At 40.8% G+C, this 24797-nt stretch overlaps 1 protein-coding gene across 1 annotated transcript in view; it reads left to right on the plus strand.

Annotated features, from left to right (window-relative positions):
* zcchc24 (zinc finger, CCHC domain containing 24) overlaps positions 1-24797 on the plus strand; it is a 92979-nt gene that overhangs the window by 9588 nt on the left and 58594 nt on the right. The window contains exon 2 of the mRNA XM_062995216.1: positions 485-685. Coding sequence (XP_062851286.1) covers positions 485-685 — 201 coding nt within the window. The remainder of the gene's footprint in view (positions 1-484; positions 686-24797) is intronic.

Raw genomic sequence — 24797 nt, forward strand, 5'->3', positions numbered from 1 at the left:
GTTTGGCCTTTAACAGGATAACTCCGTCCTATACAAGCAGACATCACTCATGCGCTCGGTTAACTTCCAATCCCCAGAGAGCGTAACATATGACTGCTCGACATTCCTGTGATCACTGAGGTTATGATACAGCCCAGTTTCTAATCTCAGGCAGATGTGCTGATCATGAGTGTACAGTCTAAACGTGCAAACATTGTAATCTTCTTAAGAATACTTACTGTTCCTTATAACAACACTGTTGAGCAAATGCAATTCCATTTTTCCACTGGCTGAGAGGGTCAAAAACGTTTTACATAAGTGTTTTTCAGGTCCTGTCTTACGAGTTTGTTGATATAACACTGTAATGTGATTTATATACTCTCAGACACATTTTAAATGATTCAAATAATATTTTAACACATCCTATTTCATGAAGTGTTTCTCTCTTCTTTAAAACTTTGTAAATTTATTGTTGTACCTCTGTCTTTTTTCTCTCACTGTGCAGGCCTTGAATAATGGTTTATATAAAAGTGTTTCCCCTTACGGCTCTCTGAACAACATCGTGGATGGACTGAACTCTCTAACGGACCACTTCTCTGACCTCTCCCTGTCCTCTGAGCCTCGCAAGCCAAGTAAAAGACCTCCGCCCAACTACCTGTGCCATCTTTGCTTCAATAAGGGTCATTACATAAAAGACTGCCCTCAGGTAAGACCCGACTAATTGCTGCATCACATGTACAGTGTGAGTCAAAACAGAAACAGATCGAGATTCTGCAGTGACCTACTTGTTAAACAGGCATCTCTCTGTTTGTTTAGTTACTTGTGTCAAGTTATTTAGGTAGTTATTTATGTCAGCTGTTTTTTATTTCAACAAAAGACAGAAACAGAAAGAAGAAAAGAAAGATAGACGCCGGTTTAATTCCTGTTTATGCCACAACAATTTGTGGCTGGAAGTAAGAGAGTACATAATTAACTTTTCTCTCTGGGTGGCGAGGGTTGGCATTCATGTCTTTTCATTTCCTGTTCTTACTAGTCAATCTTGAACATCAGTAAGCTCATGTGTACAGGGCAAATAGCTCCCATCTTCAAGCATATTAATTTGCATGGTGGTTGGCATCATGTGCCCCAGAGGAAACACATCCTAGGCTCAACACTTTCAGAACACGTTCAGTAAATGTAATGCATTCAAAAAAAAATTATTTGATGGGAATTATTGGTCACTAATTTAGGAGAATGTTGGGAGAATGTCACTCTGCAGCAACTGTCATTTACAGCAAACATTCATTCGCTGTAAAAATAGGAAAACGCTGAACAAAGAGTGATGGGAACAAGAGTGAAATGAATCAGACACAGCTAAAAAAATGTAACTCACAACTTTAGGAGGCCGACCTGCTTTATCTCAGCATGTGGCATGGAATACAGTATCATGCCCACCTGCCATGCCAGTAATGGTCGGCAGGGGAGTATGGAAGCGCAGATGACTGACAGTGCCAGTGTATTTAATCAGCAGTCTCTTCACCTGATTGAAGTGTAATTCACAGAAGTGATAAGGAGCTTTGTTATCCCATCCTCATGTCCAGATCTTTGCTGGCTTTGCTTTGTTCTAAGTTTTTTTCTTTCTTTTTTTTGTTATTGTTCTGTGAATTGGGTTCATTTTCATATGGCACCTTTGGATCAAGTTGCACACTGTCCTGTTACAACAACTTAAGCAACTAAATAGTAAATATGACACAGCGGTCTGGCCAATCAGATTGCTGTATATAAAATATTGGGTGCTCATTATACAGTATGTTTAGTTCATGGCTGAGGTTCATGCACTGAAATGTAGCGTCTCTCAGTTCTTAGTAGCAGCAAACTGACTGGAATGTAAGTTTTTTAACCCAGTCTAATCACACAGTTTGTCCTAAAAATTATTTTTTATGTCATGACTGCCATAAGTATGTTAAAAACCTGTCATGCCTGATGTCACACTATCATGAGTGGTAGTTACAGTTGATGTCAAGTATTTACATTACCATTTTTGGCATTTAGCAGATGCCTTTACCCAAAGAGACTTACAGTACTTTGACCTTATACACTCTGAGCAATTGAGGGTTAAGGGTCTTGCTCAAGGGCCAAGCCTGGCAGTGGTGGTGGGGCTTGAACCAGCAACCTTCTGATTACTAGTCCAGCACCTTAACTGCAGTTGTAGCCTAGCTACCTAACGTATTTAACTGTTACCTGTCACAGGAACAGTCATGATAGCTTATTGATATCTTTTTTTTTTTTAATTATCTATTTTTCCCCACTTTCCCCCCCCAATTTTTATCTCTATTCTAGTCATGTCCAATTACCCTGATTATGTCCTCTATACTGGTTTGACCCTTTGCCGCTGACTGAGGACGCCACTCAACTGACTTGCGCCCCCTCCGGCACGCAATCAGTACAGACTTGCATTTTACACCTGCACGAGCCGAGTTCATACACCGAGAGACACTGCGCACGGAGGGCCACACCCCCCTCAATGTTATTCCTCAGCCCTGTGCAGGCGCCGTCAGCCAACCAGCAGGGGCCGCAGTTGTACCAGTTATGAGGACCTATGATCCGACTCTACCCTTAAGCCCCTGAACAACAGCCAAACGTTGTTCATACTGCCGCCCAACCTAGTTGGAAAGGTAGAGCTGAGTTTCGATACGATGTATCCAGAAACCCAACTCTGGTGCGCTAGCGTACTTTACCGCTGCGCCACCTGAGCGGCTTATTGATATATCTTAACAGCTTATGTTACATGCTAATAAACTGGCATGACATTACATATTATAAAATCAATTACTTATTTTGGTAACATGACACTGTTATAATATTGTTATGACCACCTAGCATATGTCATCAGGCATGACAGTTTTATGACTTATGCTTATGGCTGTGTCATGACAGACGGCTCAAGACAGACGGCTCAAGTAAAGTTTGATTCGAAGTATTCAGCACGGCTTTGAGCAAGGAAATAATACTTTGTTAACAATTTAGGCATATACTAAATTAAGTTGGGCCTTAGAACATTAGTTGGAACTTAACGCTAAGGCAAAAGTAATTACACCCCATGACTAGCTTCCGGGTTTGAATCTCAACTCTGCTACCGGTCAGCTGGGTGCCCTTTAGCATGCACAATTGGATAATGCCTGCATCAGACAAAATTGGCCTCCAGTGTGCTGGGTGGGAAAAGACCGGACTAAAGGGGTGGGGTTATCAATGCTGCATAAGGACCTTGGACCTTGGTTACAGAAAGTGGTGGAGCGCTGGGCAAATCCACCGAAGTATGGGTGAGTAAGAAGGGATTGGTGGACTGCACACACATCAGAGGGAGTGTGTGTCAGGTGAATATACACCCTCCTTGGAGGTAGCGGATTGGCTATGCTAAATTGGGAGAAAAATGCATGACTATGATTTCATCCCCCCTTCATTGCAATGGTTTCAGGTGTTTTGTCCCCATCCATTGCTAAGAGATGCATAAAATCATTAAACATCATTAATCACCCCATTAAACATCTTTTGTAGTAAATAGGAACATTGATCGCACATCAGGCCTTTTTTTCATCCAGGCCATACTTAAAAGCATATTACTGCCCATGTTTTGGTCTGATTTATGGTCAGGTGTCCACATACTTTCGGCCATAAAGTGTATGTAACAGCTAAATTATACACTGATCAACCATAACATTAAAACCACCTCTTTATTTCTACACTCACTGTCCATTTTATCAGCACCACTTACCATACAAGAGCAATTTGTAGTTCTAAAATTACTGACTGTAGTCCATCTATTTCTCTACATACTTTTTAAACTTGCTTTAGATGTAAAGTCGGAGACGATCGCTCATCTATTGCTGCTGTTTGAGTTGGTCATCTTCTAGACCGTCATCAGTGGTCACAGGACGCTGCCCACAGGGCACTGTTGGCTGGGTAGTTTTTAGGTTGGTGGACTATTCTGAGTCCAGCAGTGACAGTGAGGTGTTTAAAAACTCCAGCAGCGCTGCTGTGTCTGATCCACTCATACCAGCACAACACACACTAACACACCACCACCATGTCTGTGTCACTGCAGTGCTGAAAACGATCCACCACCTAAATAATACCTGCTATGTGGTGGTCCTGTTGGGGTCCTGACCATTGAAGAACAGGGTGAAAACAGGCTAACAAAGAATGCAGAGAAACAAATGGACTACAGTCAGTAATTGTAGAACTACAAAGTGCTTCTATATGGTAAATGGACAGTGAGTGTAGAAACAAGGAGGTGGTTTTAATGTTATGGCTGATCAGCCTGCACTTTACATTGCACAGTAAAATCTGCTGGCTTTTAGAGCCACAGTCTAAGTCTGTTGCATATCGATCAGAAAATAAAACATTATATAAACATTTTCTACATGCAAATGACAAAAACAGTCGAGAGAAGAACAAAAACAACTTAATGACTTGTGCTGTAGTCAATTTGTCCTGTGGTCAGACTGGCTATCCAACACAATACGGTCATGCAAATCACATTACACATCATAATGTAATAATACAGGGCAATTACTCTACTGCGTACTGAGAATAAACAGTCATATTTTGTCGTTTGCTCATTCTTGCCTGCCCTGATTTTCAGAATGTGTACTAAACTGTCTTATAGCATACTTACCAGCCTACGTTTTGAGCCTTTGCAGCAGCTGTTGTCAGTTAAATCTACAGAAGAAATAACATTTGTAAGATTTGTGGGTATATAAGTAATTTACAATTCATTTATTCCCACAGTTCTTTTTACACAAGACGGAAAATTAATGCGAAACAATTGTCGCATGTAACCAGCATCTTTTTCAGATAAAGTACAAGATTGGGAAATGGAGACACTGATAGCTTTTTTCAGGCTGTTAGCATTTTATGGTCTTTGGACACAAAGTGAGGGTGAGGTACTCACTTAGATCCAGACTTGAGTCAGAGCTGTAAGGAATGGTAATTCACACCAGATGTGGGATTAAAATCGCAAGTCTCCTTTTCGTGAAAGATGATGAGGGTTCCCTGCAGACTGTTTAAAGACCTGTGTCATGTTAAAATACCTCCACCTCTTTGCCTATGGCTGAGATAATAAAGTGACATGCTGCCTCTGACATTTTCAACCCTGTGTTATGAAAAGGACTAGCAATTGGTAACAAGTACGGATGTTAACGATAAACTGATTAACTGATAACCAGCAAAGAAGTCATTGTTTGGTTAATGCTGTAGATAATTTGAATTCATTTCCAGCTGCTCATGGTTCATTTCCATTAACAACAGAGATGCAAATATCACACACATACACATTAGTAGCTTAGACAATGACTGAATCTGAGTCAACATTTCAGTTAGAGTGTTGTGCCAAACACATCTGACTAACATGGAAACTATTATGTATTGAAATCATTTAAAAACGACTGCATATTTATATAATCCACTGGAAATGTATTCTACATCATTATCTGATCACTGGTAAACAAACTGCATGTTGCCATAGCGGAGTGTAATAGAAATGATTAACGTCATGCTTTCATATAAAGGTTGGACTTGCTGACCTTGTTATATTAACTGATGTTGTTGGAAATATCTGCATCTATATTTGAAACACATACACTGATCAGTCATAACATTAAAACCACCTCCTTGTTTCTACACTCACTGTCCATTTTATCAGCTCCACTTACCATATAGAAGCACTTTGTAGTTCTACAACCCCCACAGGACCACTACAGTGTTGGTATTATTTGGGTGGGGAATCAATCTCAGCACTGCAGTGACACTGACATGGTGGTGGTGTGTAAGTGTGTGTTGTGCTGGTATGAGTGGATCAGACACAGCAGCGCTGCTGGAGTTTTTAAACACCTCACTGTCACTGCAGGACTGAGCATAGTCCACCAACCAAAAATATCCAGCCAACAGCACCCCGTGGGATAACCAACTCAAACAGCAGCAATAGATGGGCGATCGTCTCTGACTTACATCTACAAGGTGGACCAACTAGGTAGGAGTGTCTAATAGTTTGGACAGTGAGTGGACACGGAATTTAAAAACTCCATCAGCGCTGCTGTGTCTGATCCACTCATACCAGCACAACACACACTAACACACCACCACCATGTCAGTGTCACTGCAGTGCTGAGAATGATCCACCACCTAAATAATACGATGGAAGTATTATGCATCATTATCACAAACGGACATTTTTTTATGTCAGTGTGGAGTCTTACTGCATGCTAAACTCTGCACATGTGGTTTTGTTACAAAGATGATGTGGATATTTAGCATCATGCTCCAGAATAAAGGTAGAACACTACTTATAATTTTATAGTAACTTTTTTTTATAATAAACACACTAATGTTGTCAGTAAGAGCCATAAGATAACGACTGATCTTCAATTTGCATGTTTAGTTAGTGCCTGTTATGAACATTTTGCTGCAAAATCTACAATCTAAATGCTGAACTGGTTCTATACAGTGCCTTGCAAAAGTATTCAGCCCCCTTGAACTTTTCAACCTTTTGCCACATTTCAGGCTTCAAACATAACGATATGAAATTTTAATTTTTTGTGAAGAATCAACAACAAGTGGGACACAATCATGAAGTGGAACGAAATTTATTGGATATTTTAAACTTTTTTTAGAAATAAAAAACTAAAAAGTGGGGCGTGCAATATTATTCAGCCCCTTTACTTTCAGTGCAGCAAACTCACTCCAGAAGTTCAGTTAGGATCTCTGAATGATCCAATGTTGACCTAAATGACTGATGGTGATAAATAGATTACACACAGGTGGATTCAAGTCTCCGTATAAATGCACCTGCTCTGTGATAGTCTCAGAGTTCTGTTTAAAGCGCAGAGAGCATCATGAAGACCAAGGAACACACCAGGCAGGTCCGAGATACTGTTGTGGAGAAGTTTAAAGCCGGATTTGGATACAAAAAGATTTCCCAAGCTTTAAACATCTCAAGGAGCACTGTGCAAGCGATCATATTGAAATGGAAGGAGTATCAGACCACTGCAAATCTACCAAGACCCGGCCGTCCCTCTAAACTTTCAGCTCAAACAAGGAGAAGACTGATCAGAGATGCCGCCAAGAGGCCCATGATCACTCTGAATGAACTGCAGAGATCTACAGCTGAGGTGGGAGACTCTGTCCATAGGACACAATCAGTCGTACACTGCACAAATCTGGCCTTTATGGAAGAGTGGCAAGAAGAAAGCCATTTCTCAAAGATATCTATAAAAAGTCACCTGGGAGACACACCAAACATGTGGAAGAAGGTGCTCTGGTCAGATGAAACCAAAATCGAACTTTTTGGCCACAATGCAAAACGTTATGTTTGGCGTAAAAGCAACACAGCTCATCACCCTGAACACACCATCCCCACTGTCAAACATGGTGGTGGCAGCATCATGGTTTGGGCCTGCTTTTCTTCAGCAGGGACAGGGAAGATGGTTAAAATTGATGGGAAGATGGATGGAGCCAAATACAGGACCATTCTGGAAGAAAACCTGTTGGAGTCTGCAAAAGACCTGAGACTGGGACGGAGATTTATCTTCCAACAAGACAATGATCCAAAACATAAAGCAAAATCTACAATGGAATGGTTCACAAATAAACGTATCCAGGTGTTAGAATGGCCAAGTCAAAGTCCAGACCTGAATCCCATCGAGAATCTGTGGAAAGAGCTGAAAACTGCTGTTCACAAACGCTCTCCATCCAACCTCACTGAGCTCGAGCTGTTTTGCAAGGAAGAATGGGCAAAAATTTCTGTCTCTCGATGTGCAAAACTGATAGAGACATACCCCAAGCGACTTGCAGCTGTAATCGCAGCAAAAGGTGGCGCTACAAAGTATTAACGCAAGGGGGCTGAATAATATTGCACGCCCCACTTTTCAGTTTTTTATTTCTAAAAAAAGTTTAAAATATCCAATAAATTTCGTTCCACTTCACGATTGTGTCCCACTTGTTGTTGATTCTTCACAAAAAATTACAATTTCATATCGTTATGTTTGAAGCCTGAAATGTGGCAAAAGGTTGAAAAGTTCAAGGGGGCTGAATACTTTTGCAAGGCACTGTATATGGTGCTTATGTTCTCCTTAACTGTTCTACATTACACTTGATTAATCAACAAAGCCTAAAACTCTGAAAGATCTTAATATTTTTTTAATTTTGATGTGACCCTAAAAGCTTGTCAGTTACCATCAACTAATCTGTTTTTGGTTATCATTTGCCAAATATTGGCAAAATTTGCACTGCCTCAAATAATGTTAACAGAAATACACAATATGACCAAGGGTATGTCAACACCTGACCAAGAGCTAGTTAAACATCCTATTCCAAAACTAAGCCACCTCCTTCTGCCTGTAACTATATCTGCCTCCACTCATCTAAGAAGGCTTCTGAGAAGGCTGAGACGGCAAGTGTAGTGGTACCGCAGCGGGTAAAGTACTGGACTAGTGATAATAAGGTTGCTGGTTCAAGCCCCACATCTACAGTTGCCAATATTGGGCCCTTGAGCAAGGCTCCTAGCCCTCAATAGCTTGCATTGCTTTCAGACACTTTGGATAAAAGTGTCTGCTAAATTTTTGCATGCTTTTTTGAGTATGTTGGAATTTGTTCACATTCAGTCAAAATAGCAATTGTGGGGTAAGACACTGATGTTAGACAAGATGACCCGGCCAACTATAGACATTTAAATGACTCCCAAAGGGGTTTATCGGGGTCTCAGTGCAGGTCACTTGAGTTTCTCAATTGCAAACCTGTCAAGTCATGTCATTATGGGCCGTTCCCGAAGTCATAATTGGAAGCAGATCGTTTATTTTAGGTCACTTATTTTATACACCCGGCAGTTGATACTGATGAAACATTTGACCTCAGTAATCAGGAGGGATGTGCACGTTCTTTTGGCTATACACTGATCAGCCATAACATTAAAACCACCTCTTTGTTTCTACACTCAATGTCCATTTTATCAGCTTCACTTACCATATAGAAGCACTTTGTAGTTCTACAATTGCTGACTGTAGTCCATCTGTTTCTCTACATACTTTTTTAACCTGCTTTCACCCTGTTCTTCAATGGTCAGGACCCCCACAGGACCACCACAGAGCAGCTGACATGGTGGTGGTGTGTTAGTGTGTGTTGTTTTGGTATGAGTGGATCAGACACAGCAGTGTCCACTCTATTAGACACTCCTACCTAGTTGGTCCACCTTGTAGATGTAAAGTCAGAGACGATCGCTCATCTATTGCTGCTGTTTGAGTTGGTAATCTTCTAGACCTTCATCAATGGTCACAGGACAGCTGTTGGCTGGATATTTTTGGTTGGTGGACTATTCTCAGTCCAGCAGTGACAGTGAGGTGTTAAAAAACTCCATCAGCACTGCTGTGTCTGATCCACTCATACCAGCACAACACACACTAACACACCACCACCATGTCAGTGTCACTGCAGTGCTGAGAACGATCCACCACCCAAATAATACCTGCTCTGTGGTTGTCCTGGGGAAGTCCTGACCATTGAGAAACAGGGTGAAAGGGGGCTAACAAAGCATGCACAGAAACAGATGGAGTACAATCAGTAATTGTAGACCTACAAAGTGCTTCTATATTGTAAGTGGAGCTGATTAAATGGACAGTAAGTGTAGAAACAAGGAGGTGGTTTTAATGTTATGGCTGATCAGTGTACTGTATATTCGACCTACAATGATTTGTACTTAAGTTTTGAGGAACCTGAGTCCAGGTCAGGCAGATAATAAACTGTTAGGGTAAATTATATTATGTGTGTTTAAGCAGGACAATCACTAAACTCCAAAGCTGGACTCTGGGCATCCAGTCCTGCATTTAGGGAACCCTGTATTAATGTAAGTAATGAGTAAAGTTCGATTCAGTCTAGTGCTTTTTAATCAGGTCAGGATTTAAATCTGTCATACAGGAACTACAGACAATGAATAGAAGTGATATGAAGGCGAACTCCCTTAACAATTCTGCTTTTAGGAATTGTGTAGGAGTGTGTGTTGTGCATGTGTGTAGCAGCTCTGGGGCCAGGGTGTAGAGTAAATCACCACTCTGATCAGTCCTGTTTTAAATTTCAGCTGCTCAGGTTAATGCCAATGGAAACAGAAGAACAGCCGTTCGTCAAGCAGTATCCACATCTACTCGTTTCAGATGCTAGCAGTTTAGCTCCCCCTCGGGTCGTACTCTCTGTGATTTACTTACCATCTCTCATAGACCCACAGAGCAAAATCCCGACTGTTGAATTAGCACAGCGTTCATTTGGGTCTAACAATTTAAGGTTACATTTATCAGTGTAGGTGTTTATTTGAACCTGGAACTTTGGCTATGTCGTGCCACATCTGTCTACATTTTAGATATAGTAAATGTTTCCAGAAAGTTGTGCAATGATGCATTTGGGTGGATCTCAGCTTTCTTTCTAAACTGCCTGAAAATAAATTTCAGGATAAGCTTGTCCCCACTACACGTTAGTCAATGTCCAGAGGAGTGCAGGTTCTCTGCCAATACAAACAGGAGGATATGACTGCACAGGGCACAGCAGGCTCTGTGATCCAAGGCCAGGTCTGAGAATCAGATTCTCTCTTTTTTTTTTCTCGATCTGCATTTTGCATCCCTGCTTACAGTCCATGCAGTGGATGAATTTTTAAACATCGCCCACCTTCTATAAGACTGCAAGACGGGCTGAGCATGAACATGGTGATGTGCGGAAAAGCACGGCCAGGTTAGGAATAAGTGAAAGTCATTCCTCTGTAAGAACAGAACAGTGTAGACTTGAGGCTTGGTTGTGCCGGCTGTTCATGTGCCAGCGAGTGGGTTTACATGAATGCAAACGTCAGAGATCCTGTTTTGATTTAGATCGTGTCGTTGTGGTTACATGTTAGCTGGTAATGAGAAACCTTATTTTATAGACAGGTGGTGAAATAACTGGTGGTGAAGGTATTTACTTTCCAGTAGAGAAATAGCAGCACTTCTGTGTAACTTACCAAATGCTACTTTGCATAATTACCTAATGTGCATTACATTTACATTACATTTACATGTATGGCATTTATCATCTTCATCCAAAGCAACTTACAGTTGATGCTAATTACAGTCAAGCAATTGACAACTGACTGACTTTTCAAAAATCACAGATTTCACGGATTTATTAATTAAAGTGCAACATTTCACAAGTCATTAAATTACACCCATAAATTGAATGATAGAATAATTGATGCTACAATACACAGCACAGCCTACCGTAATGGTTGAATGTAAACCTAGAACATTCAGCAACGATCTAAAAGACGAAAATTCTCATCCGTGTTTTGACACCCCCCTGTGTCCACAGAATTGCTTGGGTGTTTTCCAAACTCAGTTACCCGAGTCGTGTTCTTAGCTGCTGTACACTTCGACATCTTGGACATTTTGACAGATTGCTAACTGAATTGCCGTAGGATTGCTAGAACCACCAACCAATCGTGGGACAGTTGTGGCCTAGCGGTTAGGGTACTGGACTAGTAATCCAAAGGTTGCTGGTTCAAGCCCCATCACTGCCAGGTTGCCACTGTTGGGCCCTTGAGCAAGGCCCTTAACCCTCAATTGCTTAGACAGTATACTGTCATAATACTGTAAGTCGCTTTGGATAAAAGCATCTGCTAAATGCTGAAAATGTCAAATAAACGTTAGGCACTTGATCGCTAAGCGAATTAAAAAATGTTAAATCATTAAAAACACTTAAATTAAATTTTGAATTTCACAACAAATTGCATATTACACGGGAAACGGCTCATTTCATGGTTTGTGACAACATAAGTTTTCAATTCTTGGGTCCACAAGATCACTTACTTTTTATCTTTTAATAGCATGTCAGTATCAAGTAAAGCTGATGTATAGATATTAGGGCTGGGCGATATATTGAGATTTTATAAAATATCGATATATTTTCATACGCGATATAAGATAAGACAATATCGCATATATCGATATAGATGTTACGTTCCAGTTAGATCCGACAGTTCGTCTTTCTCTTCTCCCAGTTAGTCTCTGCACATGTTCACCTGCCCCGCCTCTCTCCCTCACTGAACACAACTCGCCCCTCCCCACCGCCTTTCTGCCCTCAGAACACATTTCTGTAAGTAAAACTCCCATGATAGCATGGAGACGGTGGAGGAGCTGGTTAGTAAAAAGAATAATAATGGCTCAATTATTTGGAAATGGTTCGGATTCAAAGTGTCAGATGAGCAGCGGAATAATGTATTCTGTTGAGAATGCCGAAAACAAGTCCAGACAAAAGGTTCCAGCTCCGTGTACCTTCATTCGTTTTTCACTTCAAATCCCAAAGTTGAAAAACAAGAAAACGAGTCGTTATTCGTTTTAAAAACCAATATTGGAAAACGGAAATAAACAAACACAAGCGCATGCACGCGCTGACATGCACGTGTTTACTTTATATATAAACAGTGTATGCACGTGTTGAGAAAGTAATAATAACGTAACGACGCGTCTCCTGTTGTTCTGACTTGTGTGTTTGTATATGTGATGTTTGTTTTTTACAGATAGAGCAAATACATGCACATTATGGGGAGTGACTTCTGTACTGGATGTTGTACGTGGTCGTGATCAGATAAATTCTGATACCTTCCCTACACACTCGCTCCCTGCACCCTATAGTGCACTTAACATTCTTAAAGGGCCAGACAATATATTTGTAATTTACATTACACAACAGGCGAGACGTTAGAAAACAACAAACTTTTTCTTAGAATAGTTCTTTTTTTTTTTTTTTTTAAGGAAAAATAGTTCCTGTGTGAAGCTTCCCCAGCATGAATATTAATAAAAGTGCCTGTAAAAATTTTTGGTATTTAGTATTTGGAACATGTAGCTTTGTCTCAGAAGTGTCTTGTTGTTATTACCTTATGGGATGAAAAAATATCGAGATATACAGTATATCGTATATCGCCATTCGGCTAAAATATATCGAGATATAATTTTTGATCCATATCGCCCAGCCCTAATAGATATATTAATAAAATTAACAACTTCATAACAATTCCATGTCCAGATTTGTTGTACTTGGGTGGTGCAGATGCCTGTTACACTAACCCACCACTGCTTCGAATCGTAGTGGTGCTTTCTGCTGGCCAGTGTCTAGCCAGACATAACTGGCTATGTCTGGGGGAAGGGAGTTCGCCAAAGCCCTGCAATGGATTGGTGACCAGGATAAAGTCGTTGATGAAAATAAAATGAAATGTTCAAGTAGTGAACAGCACTGATAAAACATCACATCATTCAAGTTTCTTAACACATATTAATAATTATTTATTCCTTCATGTTTTATCACAATTATTATAGCACAATTATTTAAATATATCTGCTTCTAACAAGTATATTAAGCACAACTCTGCTTTGTACTACTTGACTGAGGCAGTGTTCCAAATCACGTTTGATTATTAAGTAGCGTGTTAGTATAATAATGACACCATACACATTTTGGCTCTTTCAGTGAGTCAAATCATCAACAAGAGACGGTTCTTTAGGCTCCTGTATAGCTCTGCATTCTGTAGTTTTGCCAAAAAAACATCCTTCACCACATTTTGGCTCTGAATATTTGTTTAGGCAACTCAATCACAAACAAAAGTCAGTTTTCACACATGCATAGATGTTTAGAAATGGATGTTTAAAAATGATGTTGGGCTTGACACGCAAGTTTATTGAGAATGCCAGTTCGAGGGATGAAAATGATTGGTCTGACAGCTGTTGACCAGTACTGTTTTGCCTGTTACCACCAAGAGTTATGTAAACAGTTATGTAAACAGGCCTGGGTTGGTCTTTCATTCATTACCCACATACTCACTGCAAAATCTTGGGCCTAGGCCTGAGTCTTGAGAACTTGTTGAAGTTTAGCCATTTGCCAAGTGCATACTGGTGTGCAGTGGGATTTCCTCATGGAAAATGTGCAGGCTGGAATGCAGCTTGCAGGATTGAGAGTGACTTGTGAGTCACAAGCACTGCAATGCATCCATCATGCCAATGCCCATGTTTGTGGCACACACTTATGGGGAGACTGCTAGTCATTCAGGGCAAGCATTCTTATTGCTAGTCACATTAACATCAATCCAGTTCTAGTTAAGAATAGCGTACTGTCTGAGTTTTAAGTAGGGTCAGTATTGAGGTCCTCAGATTGCGACATACCACTGATGTTCTCTGCTAATGATATAACATGACTCAAGTTCTCTGCATGCTTTTGACTCTTAAATAATTCCAGAAAATTCTTTAACCCGATCGTTCGATGGCAATAAAGGAAACGCCGTTTGAAAAAGTTAAAACAGATGCATTAAAGTAAATGCAGAAGTCTGATATCTTTAAAAGGCAATTCGATGATTCTTTTATGTTGATCAAACACACATGGATGCCATCGATTTCATACAGAGCTGCCTTTATCCTGTCAAGATAATGCAGCTTTTGTTAAAACTATAATCATGTCAAAGGAATGTGTATATATAGCCATGTTTCCAACTTCATCTTCTCATCTAAATTCTTCAGCAACTGCTGATTTTGAGTAGGTGTTTCAGTCACAAGCCTCTGGATTGTATGTTGGCACAAGCTTTTGAAAACTTTTACAGCAAATAATTACTTTATGTTATGTTACATTAGCCAGCTTTACAAAGACTGATCTGCACTCATAGTTGCACACATTATCAGAGTATTTACAAGTGGATTTAGTGATCTAGTAATTTAGTGCTCTAAAAAAACTAACATGGTTAAAAAGTGGTAACTTTTGATAGAGGATATAGAAGATATACTTTATTTGTCATAAATACATATACAGATGTACAGTACAATGAAATTCTTTCTTCGCATATGCCAGCTTGTTTTTGGAAGCTGGGGTCAGAGCGCAGGGTCAGCCATCGTACGGCGCCCCTGGAGCAGACAGGGTTAAGGGCCTTGCTCAAGGACCCAACAGTGGTTGCATAACAGAGCCTGGTTTTGAACCGCCAATCTCCCGGTTGATAGCCCAAAGCTCTACCCACTAAGCTACCACTGTCCTGATAAGAAGGTTCCCTACAGACTACTGATCTGACAATCTAACTATTGTCTTTTACACTCATTTTTTACATTTATGTTTGGAAAATTACCTAAACTTTATACAAGCCTCAGAAAAAATAAGCTTTTACACTATTCTGCATGCTGCAAAGTGTGAATTTAATAAATTATACACCGATCAGCCATAACATTAAAACCACCTCCTTGTTTCTACACTCACTGTCCATTTTATCAGCTCCACTTACCATACAGAATCACTTTGTAGTTCTGCAATTACTGACTGTAGTCTATCAGTTTCTCTTCATGCTTTGTTACCCTCCTTTTATGCTGTTTCTCAATGGTCAGGACCCCCACAGGACCACCACAGAGCAGGTATTATTTGGGTGGTGGATCATTCTCAGCACTGCAGTGACACTGACATGGTGGTGGTGTGTTAGTGTGTGTTGTGCTGGTATGAGTGGATAAGACACAGCAATGCTGCTGTAGTTTTTAAACACTTCATTGTCACTGCTGGACTGAGAATAGTCCACCAACCAAAAATATCCAGCCAACAGCGCCTTGTGGGCAGCGTTCTGTGACCACTGATGAAGGTCTAGAAGATGACCAACTCAAACAGCAGCAATAGATGAGCGATCGTCTCTGACTTTACATCCACAAGGTGGACCAACTAAGTAGTAGTGTCTAATAGAGTGGACAGTGAGTGGACACAGTTTTAAAAACTCCAGCAGCGCTGCTGTGTCTGATCCACTCATACCTTCACAACCACATACTAACACACCACCACCATGTCATTGTCACTGCAGTGCTGAGAATGAGCCACCACTTAAATAATACCTGTTCTGTGGGGGTCCTGACCATTGAAAAGCAGGGTAAAAGCAGGTTTAGAAAGTATGTAGAGAAACAGATGGACTACAGTCAGTAATTGTAGAACTACAAAGTGATTCTATATGGTAAGTGGAGCTGATAAAATGGACAGTGAGTGTAGAAACAAGGAGATGGTTTTAATGTTATGGCTGATCGGTGTATTTTGGCATAGACTTACTGAAATGCCCCTACCAACTGTACATATTTAATTAAAACCTCAGATTATTTAGCTTTAATGAGTGTGATCTACGTTGTTAGTGATAGTAAGACTCATTATTAAGCCATTCATGTCCCATTTGCACGGCACTGTACTTTATGATAGAATAGGTTTTTTTTTTAAATCCATGATCCCACATTTAGTGGTTGTTTCCATTGCAAAATCACTCGTACTGTACCTAAGTACCTGTTTGGTCATTCTTCTTGACCAGGTACCAAGAGTACTGAAGTGGGCCGAATGGATAGAGCAAGAAACAGTGCACGTCAAACAGGGTACAACAGAACAGAACAGAACAGAAAATACAAAGTCTGTATGTAAAACCCAACTGTAGAGAATGCCATCACATCCTCACCTACAACAAACTCCTACTTTCTAGGGTAACTAAAAAGAGACCATAGTACACTACCTACCGTATGGATAGCTCTGGATTTAGATGTGTACAATATTGCACTGTAGGGTAGCGTGCAATGCAAAAGAAGCTCTAGACTATGTATTCAGTATAAAGGTAGATTTACTAACATTGTGCTTCATTCCAACATCCCTATTTTGGCACATTTGAACAGGCACTGTGGGGTCTTTGGGATTTTATTCCCTGTAGCGTGAACAGGGGGCAGTAATTAATGTTTAGCATTTAGGCCTTATGGCATATACTTTTTTTGGTGCACAATGCAAGATCTTGAAGGAAGATTATTGTCATCCAAACAGAAGGCTAAATTACTGAGTGTGTAACAATACACTCCATTTATTGCTTAACAGTTTTGTTTTCAATAAGAGCTCGACTGTGGTTATTTTTAAAACATTTTACTACCAACTCATGAAATTAATTTCTTGGAAAACATAAATTAATATTTAAAGCTGCAAAACAAAGTTGTGCAATCCCTGCTTTGCCTAACTTCTGTGCCATCCATCACGTTCTGGTTTCAGTTGCTGGAATATGGCAGTCAGCCTTTTCTAAAGCACAAACTGTAGTTCTGGGGATGCTTCTGCAATGAGATGGCAATGAGTAATGGGAAAATACCTTGGATTCACTTTGTGTTTGCTGAATCAAATTGGGGTTTGTTTTGTGCAAGCCTTCTGTTATTTGGCTTCTTTTTTATCTAGATCTTTGGAAAACAACCCTCAAATCTATCACTTTCACCAGTGCTAATTTTACATTTACATTTACATTTTCGGCATTTAGCAGACGCTCTTATCCAGAGCGACTTACAGAAGTGCTTCCATAGTAAACATTTCATTACTTTAGTTTAAGTAAACAACAGTCCAAGAACACAAATCTGCTAAAACCTGTTAAAACCATCCATCCATCCATCCATTATCTTCCGCTTATCCGGGGTTCGGGTCGCGGGGGCAGCAACCTAAGTAGAGAAACCCAGACCTCTCTCTCCCCAGCCACCTCTTCCAGCTCAACTGGTGGGATTCCGAGGCGTTCCCAGGCCAGCTGGGAGATATAATCTTTCCAGCGTGTCCTGGGTCTTCCCCGTGGTCTCCTCCCAGCTGGACTTGCCTGAAACACCTTCCTAGGGAGGCGCTCAGGAGGCATCCTTACCAGGTGTCCGAACCACCTCAACTGGCTCCTTTCCACGCGCAGGAGTAGTGGCTCGACTCCGAGTCCCTCCCGGATGACCGAGCTTCTCACCCTATCTCTAAGGGAGAGCCCAGACACCCTGCGGAGAAAACCCATTTCGGCCGCTTGTACTCGCGATCTCGTTCTTTCGGTCATTACCCAAATCTCATGACCATAGGTGAGGGTAGGAACATAGACCGACCGGTAAACCGAGAGCTTTACCTTATGACTCAGCTCTTTCTTCACCACCACAGACCGGTAGAGAGTCCGCATCACTGCTGACCCTGCACCGATCCGCCCGTCAATCTCCCGTTCCATCTTACCATCACTCGAGAACAAGACCCCGAGATACTTAAACTCCTCCACTTGAGGCAAGAACATGTCCCTGACCCAGAGAGGACAATCCACCGTTTTCCGGCTGAGAACCATGGCCTCAGATTTGGAGGTGCTGATTCTCATCCCAGCCGCTTCACACTCGGCTGCAAACCGATCCATCAAGAGCTGGAGTTCACAGTTCGATGACGCTAACAGGACCACATCATCTGCAAACAGCAGTGACGTGACTGTGAGGTCACCAAACCGGACCCCCTCCATCCCCTGGCTGCGCCTAGAAATTCTGTCCATATATATTATGAACAGAATCGGTGACAAAGGGCAGCCCTGACGGAGTCCAACTCTGACTGTAAACCAGTCTGACTTACTGCCGGCCATGCGAACCAAACTCCTACTCCGCTTGTACAGGGACTGAATGGCCCGTAATAAGGAGCCATGTACCCCGTATTCGCGAAGCACCCTCCACAAAATACCTCGAGGAACACAGTCGAATGCCTTCTCCAAGTCCACAAAACACATGTAGACTGGTTGGGCAAACTCCCATGAACCCTCGAGGATCCTGCAGAGAGTAAAGAGTTGATCCAGTGTTCCACGGCCAGGACGAAATCCGCATTGTTCCTCCTGAATCTGGGGTTCGACTATCAGCCGGACTCTCTTCTCCAGTACCCCTGCGTAGACCTTACCAGGGAGGCTGAGGAGTGTGATTCCTCTGTAATTGGAACACACCCTCCGGTCCCCTTTCTTAAAAAGGGGCACCACCACCCCAGTCTGCCAGTCCAGAGGCACTGCCCCCGATGACCACGCAATGTTGAAAAGGCGTGTCAGCCAAGACCGCCCTACAACATCCAGAGCTTTAAGGAACTCTGGGCGGATCTCATCCACCCCTGAAGCCCTGCCACCAAGGAGCTTCTTAACTTCCCTAGCAACTTCAGCCCCAGTGATGGGAAACTCCTCTCCCGAGTCCTCTGGCTCTGCCTCCTCTGTGGAGGGCCTGTTGGTGGGATTGAGAAGGTCCTCGAAATATTCCTTCCACCTCCTAATGACGTCACCAGTCGATGTCAACAGTGCACCACCTCCACTGTATACCGTGTTAGTGGCACACTGTTTTCTCCTCCTGAGTCGCCTGACAGTTTGCCAGAATCTTCTTGGAGCCGATCGAAAGTCACTTTCCAAAGCCTCACCGAACTCTTCCCATGCCCGTGTTTTTGCCTCTGCGACACACAAAGCCGTGGATCGCTTGACCTGTCGGTACCTGTCAGCTGCTTCTGGAGTCCCACAGGCCTGTTAAAACCAAAGTTTTTTTATTTATTTATTTTTTATTTAAAGAAATGAAAAAGAGCATTAGTAAGTAAGTACAAGTACAAGTGCTTAATGGTCTCTCAACACACAACACGACTTTACATTGTTACTACTGTACAACTCACACTGGATAATTCAGTTGCTTATGATGAGTTCTCTTGTATCAAATTTACTGCACTCTGCAATATCATTTAGACTTCAATATCATGCATAACATTTGATTTAGAATGAATCTCATTGAATCTCATACATAATATTTCTTTTAGTTTCTGGTTTTGTATGCTGGGTCACAAAAATGGTTTTGTCTTGAAGACTTGTAGGTGTGTGACTTTAAAACAAGTAAACTTAATGATAATAATCTGTGGAAAATCAGATAAGGGTTTCACAGACTGGCTGTTTGAAAAGCAGCTCTTATTTGTGCTATATTTAAGTCCTGTAGCATGAAGGCAACAATCTGCAAAATAAACAAAGTGAAGAATCAGATATCCAGGAAAATGTTTTCACATTACTACATGCCATTTTGAAATATTGCTTATATGGGAATCAAACTGTAATTTAGCATCAAGTGTTGCACCAACGTTCCTAACTGTCTCACCGTTTGTAATGGAGTTCCACAGGGTTCAGTGCTGGGACCGCTCCTGTTTAACATTTATCTCCTTCCGCTTGGCAATATTTTTCGGCATTATGGCATTCATTTTCATTGCTATGCTGATGACACGCAGCTTTATGTATCCACTAAGCCAACTTCTACTACTCCTCCGATTACTCTTACTGCTTGTCTCCGTGATGTACATACATGGATGACAAACAACTATTTAAAACTAAATAGTAGTAAAACCGAGATACTTCTTATTGGATCTAAGGCTGCGCTTTCGAAAAATAATATTAGTTCATTTTCCGTTGCTGAGGATATCATACCTGTGTCCACCCATGTTAAGAGCCTTGGTGTTATCTTGGATAGTACCCTTTCTTTTTCAACTCACATAAATAATGTTTCCCGGATTGCTTTTTTCCACCTGCGAAATATCTCCAGACTGAGGCCTGTCTTATCACAGCACTCCACGGAAGTCTTAGTCAATGCATTAGTCACATCACGAATTGACTACTGCAATGCAATCCTGGCTGGCATTCCCAAAAAACTTATTCAAAGACTTCAACATATCCAGAACTCAGCAGCACGGATAATTACATGCACCAAGTCCACTGAGCATGTCGCACCACTGCTGATCCAACTGCATTGGCTCCCAGTATCGCAACGGATCAATTTTAAAATTTTATTACTGACATTCAAGGCACTTCATAATTTATCCCCTGCATATCTCACAGACCTTCTACAGTGTTACACTCCTTCCCGCTCGTTGCGATCTTCCTCAGCAGGTTTATTGGCAGAACCAGCCATTAACCTTAGTACAATGGGTACCAGGGCTTTCTCCTATGTTTCACCTAAACTCTGGAACACACTCCCCACCCATATTCGAACATTGCAATCCATCGCAGAATTCAAAACAGCTCTTAAAACTCATCTTTTTAAACTGGCTTATTCACTTTAACATATCTTGTACTTTTTGTTTTATGTTTGTGTTGTGATCATTTGTTTGTTGTAGTTGTAATAACTTATTGTATGTTTTATTTCTTGTTTTAGTTGATGTAAGGTGACCTTGAGTGTCATGAAAGGCGCCAACAAATAAAATGTATTATTATTATTATTATTAACTGTGGCTTTTGGTTTTACAATGAAACTCATAGGGCTCTAGGATGAAATTATTGACCGCATCTCAGGCAGGCTTTGTACCCAAGATTACTATTTCTGCTTCACCAAAATTTAGAAAAAGTTTTTATTTAACCACAATTGTATGTCTCTAGCCCAATCTTTTGTGTTGTGTAGCTGAGATGCTCAATAAATTATGTTCACTAATGTCTCAGGGGCTGGATAGAAACAATTAAAAGCCCCAGAACTGCACACTTTTAGGCTTTAAAGACTCTTTGTCAAGTGGGATTAAAACCAGGAACTAAAACTTGTCTGTTTCAGCTGACCAGGTTTTCAGTCCTACCCAGTAAAATGTAATGGTCAGTAGTGTCTAATGTTGCGCTTAAGCTCAGCACTAAAAGATCTTTTGTTAATTGTTTTTATCTAGCAAAATATTGTTACATTGAAAAGTGTGAACCTTAAATATATGTTGAGCTATTAATCATGTCAGTAAGCTGGGACTGGTTTTACAGTTTACATAAGTCTGTAACAGCTGTTACTGCTCGTGGTGTTAATACTGAATTACAGATATACACATTCATTCATGTTTACTTTGCATTGTTTTATTGAAACTGAACCTGCAATAAAAAAATGGAAGTTTTTGTTTTGTCAAATATAAACAGTGTAAAGTTTGGAATTGTATTAACCAGAGTTTACAGATTGCTATCACCACTTACATGTCCAGCCATACAGATGGACAAACAGTCACTTGTTCCAGGCTCATGATGACCTTTATTAGGGCTGGGCGGTATGACTGGGACTTTTTATATGTCTGTGGCTCATTCTACTGTCATACATAGTACATAGAATATAAAAAAATTTCATTTCACCATGTATATAATGAAGGTTTTGAGGACTATAAGCTTTGCTTGGCCTCACAAAATGACACAATATATGATGGAATCATTACGTTTGAAACTGTTGCAATAAATACAATTTTTATTGTTTATTTAATATTTAAGTATTGTACAATTACCCTTAGCTCTCTCTTTAACAAATAAAACGATGTTTGCAAACTCCACTGTACAACTTGACCACAGGTCTGTTGTAGAAAACTTTATATATCTCCGCTTCATGTTCGCATAACGTTGGTTTAGCAACTGACCTGAAGTATTTTCACCCAGTAAGACATACCTGGAATCTACTGTTTTAATTGTTGCTTTGAAAGGTTCTTTCTCCACTATCTGTAGAGGAATATGATAAGATTTGCAGCCTACTGAAGCCTACAGCTGTTGTATTAACTATGCTAATTATGCTACCGAATGTACCGTCCAGCCCTAACCTTTATTAGTCCACAAGGCAAGAGCGCTCTTGACCAGGTTCAAGACCAACCACTTGCTCTATTTGAGCTTGTCTTAGGGTTAGGGCCAATAGTCCAACGTGAAAAGGAAGGCACACATTGAAACGGTAAAACATTTCTAATTACATTGACGCCATGTTTACATATGCAGTGCAAAAAATGCAGCAGGTAGTTTCTGACAGATCTTTTATTTTTGTGGTATTAAGTGACTGTCTTGTTGCCTGTGTTTTGTTTGCTGGATAACTGATAACTGAGGTTCACTGAAGTGCATGTAAACTTAATTACTGGATTATTGTCATCATATGATTTGTTACAGTAATCTCGCTACGCCATGCATGTAAACACATCCTGTGAATCTAATCTGACCATCACCCTGCACCTCGTCTTATCGTCAGTAAGAATCTTTCCCATGGTTTGTTCTGTTTGCCTGCGCATGGTCAAGGTGAAAAAATCTTGATGGCTTGTTGTTGCTGTTGGCAAAAGCGTTAGTGTTTTGTAACGCATTGACATGGCGAAAAACATCAAACCAACTTTGGTTGTGCAATTTTCTTCAAGATGAAAGCCTTTGTTTGTAAAATCAGAAAAAACTTCCATTACAACTAGACACATCTGTTAAAGGAAAACGCTCTGATGTAAGAAGCAATCATGGATCTTAGAGGAGGCACTCACCTTCCCTCAGACTCTTGCTGAGATAATTGCCTAAACACAGATGTAATATCTGAGAGTGTGCTGGTGTATGTGCTGTTGAGTCCTCAAGTTTACATAGATTCATGCAATTTATTTCTAGGGTACTTTGTTACATCACAGCTGACCCTTGAACACACTTAAAAAACGATTAGTTCATATGATCTGAGCACAGACAATTTCATAATGAGCGACTCGGAACAATAACTGATCATATACACTGTATTTATGCTGGTTGCGTCCTTGATCAGACAGTTCAAAACATACACTGATCAGCCATAACATTAAAACCACCTCCTTGTTTCTACACTCACTGTCCATTTTATCAGCTCCACTTAACATATAAAAGCACTTTGTAGTTCTACAATTACTGACTATAGTCCATCTGTTTCTTTGCATACTTTTTTAGCCTGCTTTCACCCTGTTTTTCAATGGTCAGGACCCCCACAGGACCACCACAGAGCAGGTATAATTTAGGTGGTGGATCATTCTCCGCACTGCAGTGACACTGACATGGTGGTGGTGTGTTAGTGTGTGTTGTGCTGGTATGAGTGGATCAGACACAGCAGCGCTGCTGGAGTTTATAAATACTGTGTCCACTCACTGTCCACTCTTATTAGACACTCCTACCTAGTTGGTCCACCTTGTGGATGTAAAGTCAGAGACGATCGCTCATCTATTGCTGCTGTTTGAGTTGGTCATCTTCTAGACCTTCATCAGTGGTCACAGGACGCTGCCCACGGGGCGCTGTTGGCTGGATATTTTTGGTTGGTGGACTATTTTCAGTCCAGCAGTGACAGTGAGGTGTTTAAAAACTCCATCAGCGCTGCTGTGTCTGATCCACTCATACCAGCACAACACACACTAACACACCACCACCATGTCAGTATCACTGCAGTGCTGAGAATCATCCACTACCTAAATAATACCTGCTCTGTGGTGGTACTGTGGGGGTCCTGACCATTGAAAAACAGCATGAAAGGGGGCTAACAAAGCATGCAGAGAAATAGATGGACTACAGTCAGTAATTGTAGAACTACAAAGTGCTTTTATATGGTAAGTGGAGCTGATAAAATGGGCAATGTGTGTAGAAACAAGGAGATGGTTTTAATGTTATGGCTGATCGGTGTAGAGTAACAGTGATTGTTATGTGTGGTAATAAAATGAACAAGCTCTGTTTTATATTACACTCATATACAATAACTACTGCACTGACTGCCTAGTGAATTTCAGTGTTATATGACAGTGAATTATGAGTTTGGATTCCTAGATGTCTAAGCCAGCTGCTTTGTGTTCTTCACAGCCAGTCTGCCAGTGTGGCTGATAAGCTCCTGATTCTGCAGCATATTCACATTAAATCATTAATACTGTGCACTACCATGCATAACCTAAACTAATGTCTTTTGGGGTCAAACTCAGACAATTTGTGTCTCATACAATAAAGCATCTGTAGAACTGTTAATTATTGTTGTGAAAACTGTTAAAAAAAAAGAAAAAGAAAATCTGTATTACATTATGCTCCGTTTATGCTACAGTAGTGTCATAGTATGGCTTTGGTGGTGTGTTAGTGTGGGTTGTGCTGGTATGAGTGGATCAGACACAACAGGACTGCTGGAGTTTTCAAATGCCATGTCCACTCACTGTCCACTTATTATTAAACTTATTAAACAGTCCTACCTAGTTGGTCCACCTTGTAGATGTAAAGTCAGAGACGATCGCTCATCTATTGCTGCTGTTTGAGTTGGTCATCTTCTAAACCTTCA

The sequence above is a fragment of the Trichomycterus rosablanca genome, chromosome 5, assembly GCF_030014385.1.
Source record: "Trichomycterus rosablanca isolate fTriRos1 chromosome 5, fTriRos1.hap1, whole genome shotgun sequence".
Classification (NCBI taxonomy): domain Eukaryota; kingdom Metazoa; phylum Chordata; class Actinopteri; order Siluriformes; family Trichomycteridae; genus Trichomycterus; species Trichomycterus rosablanca.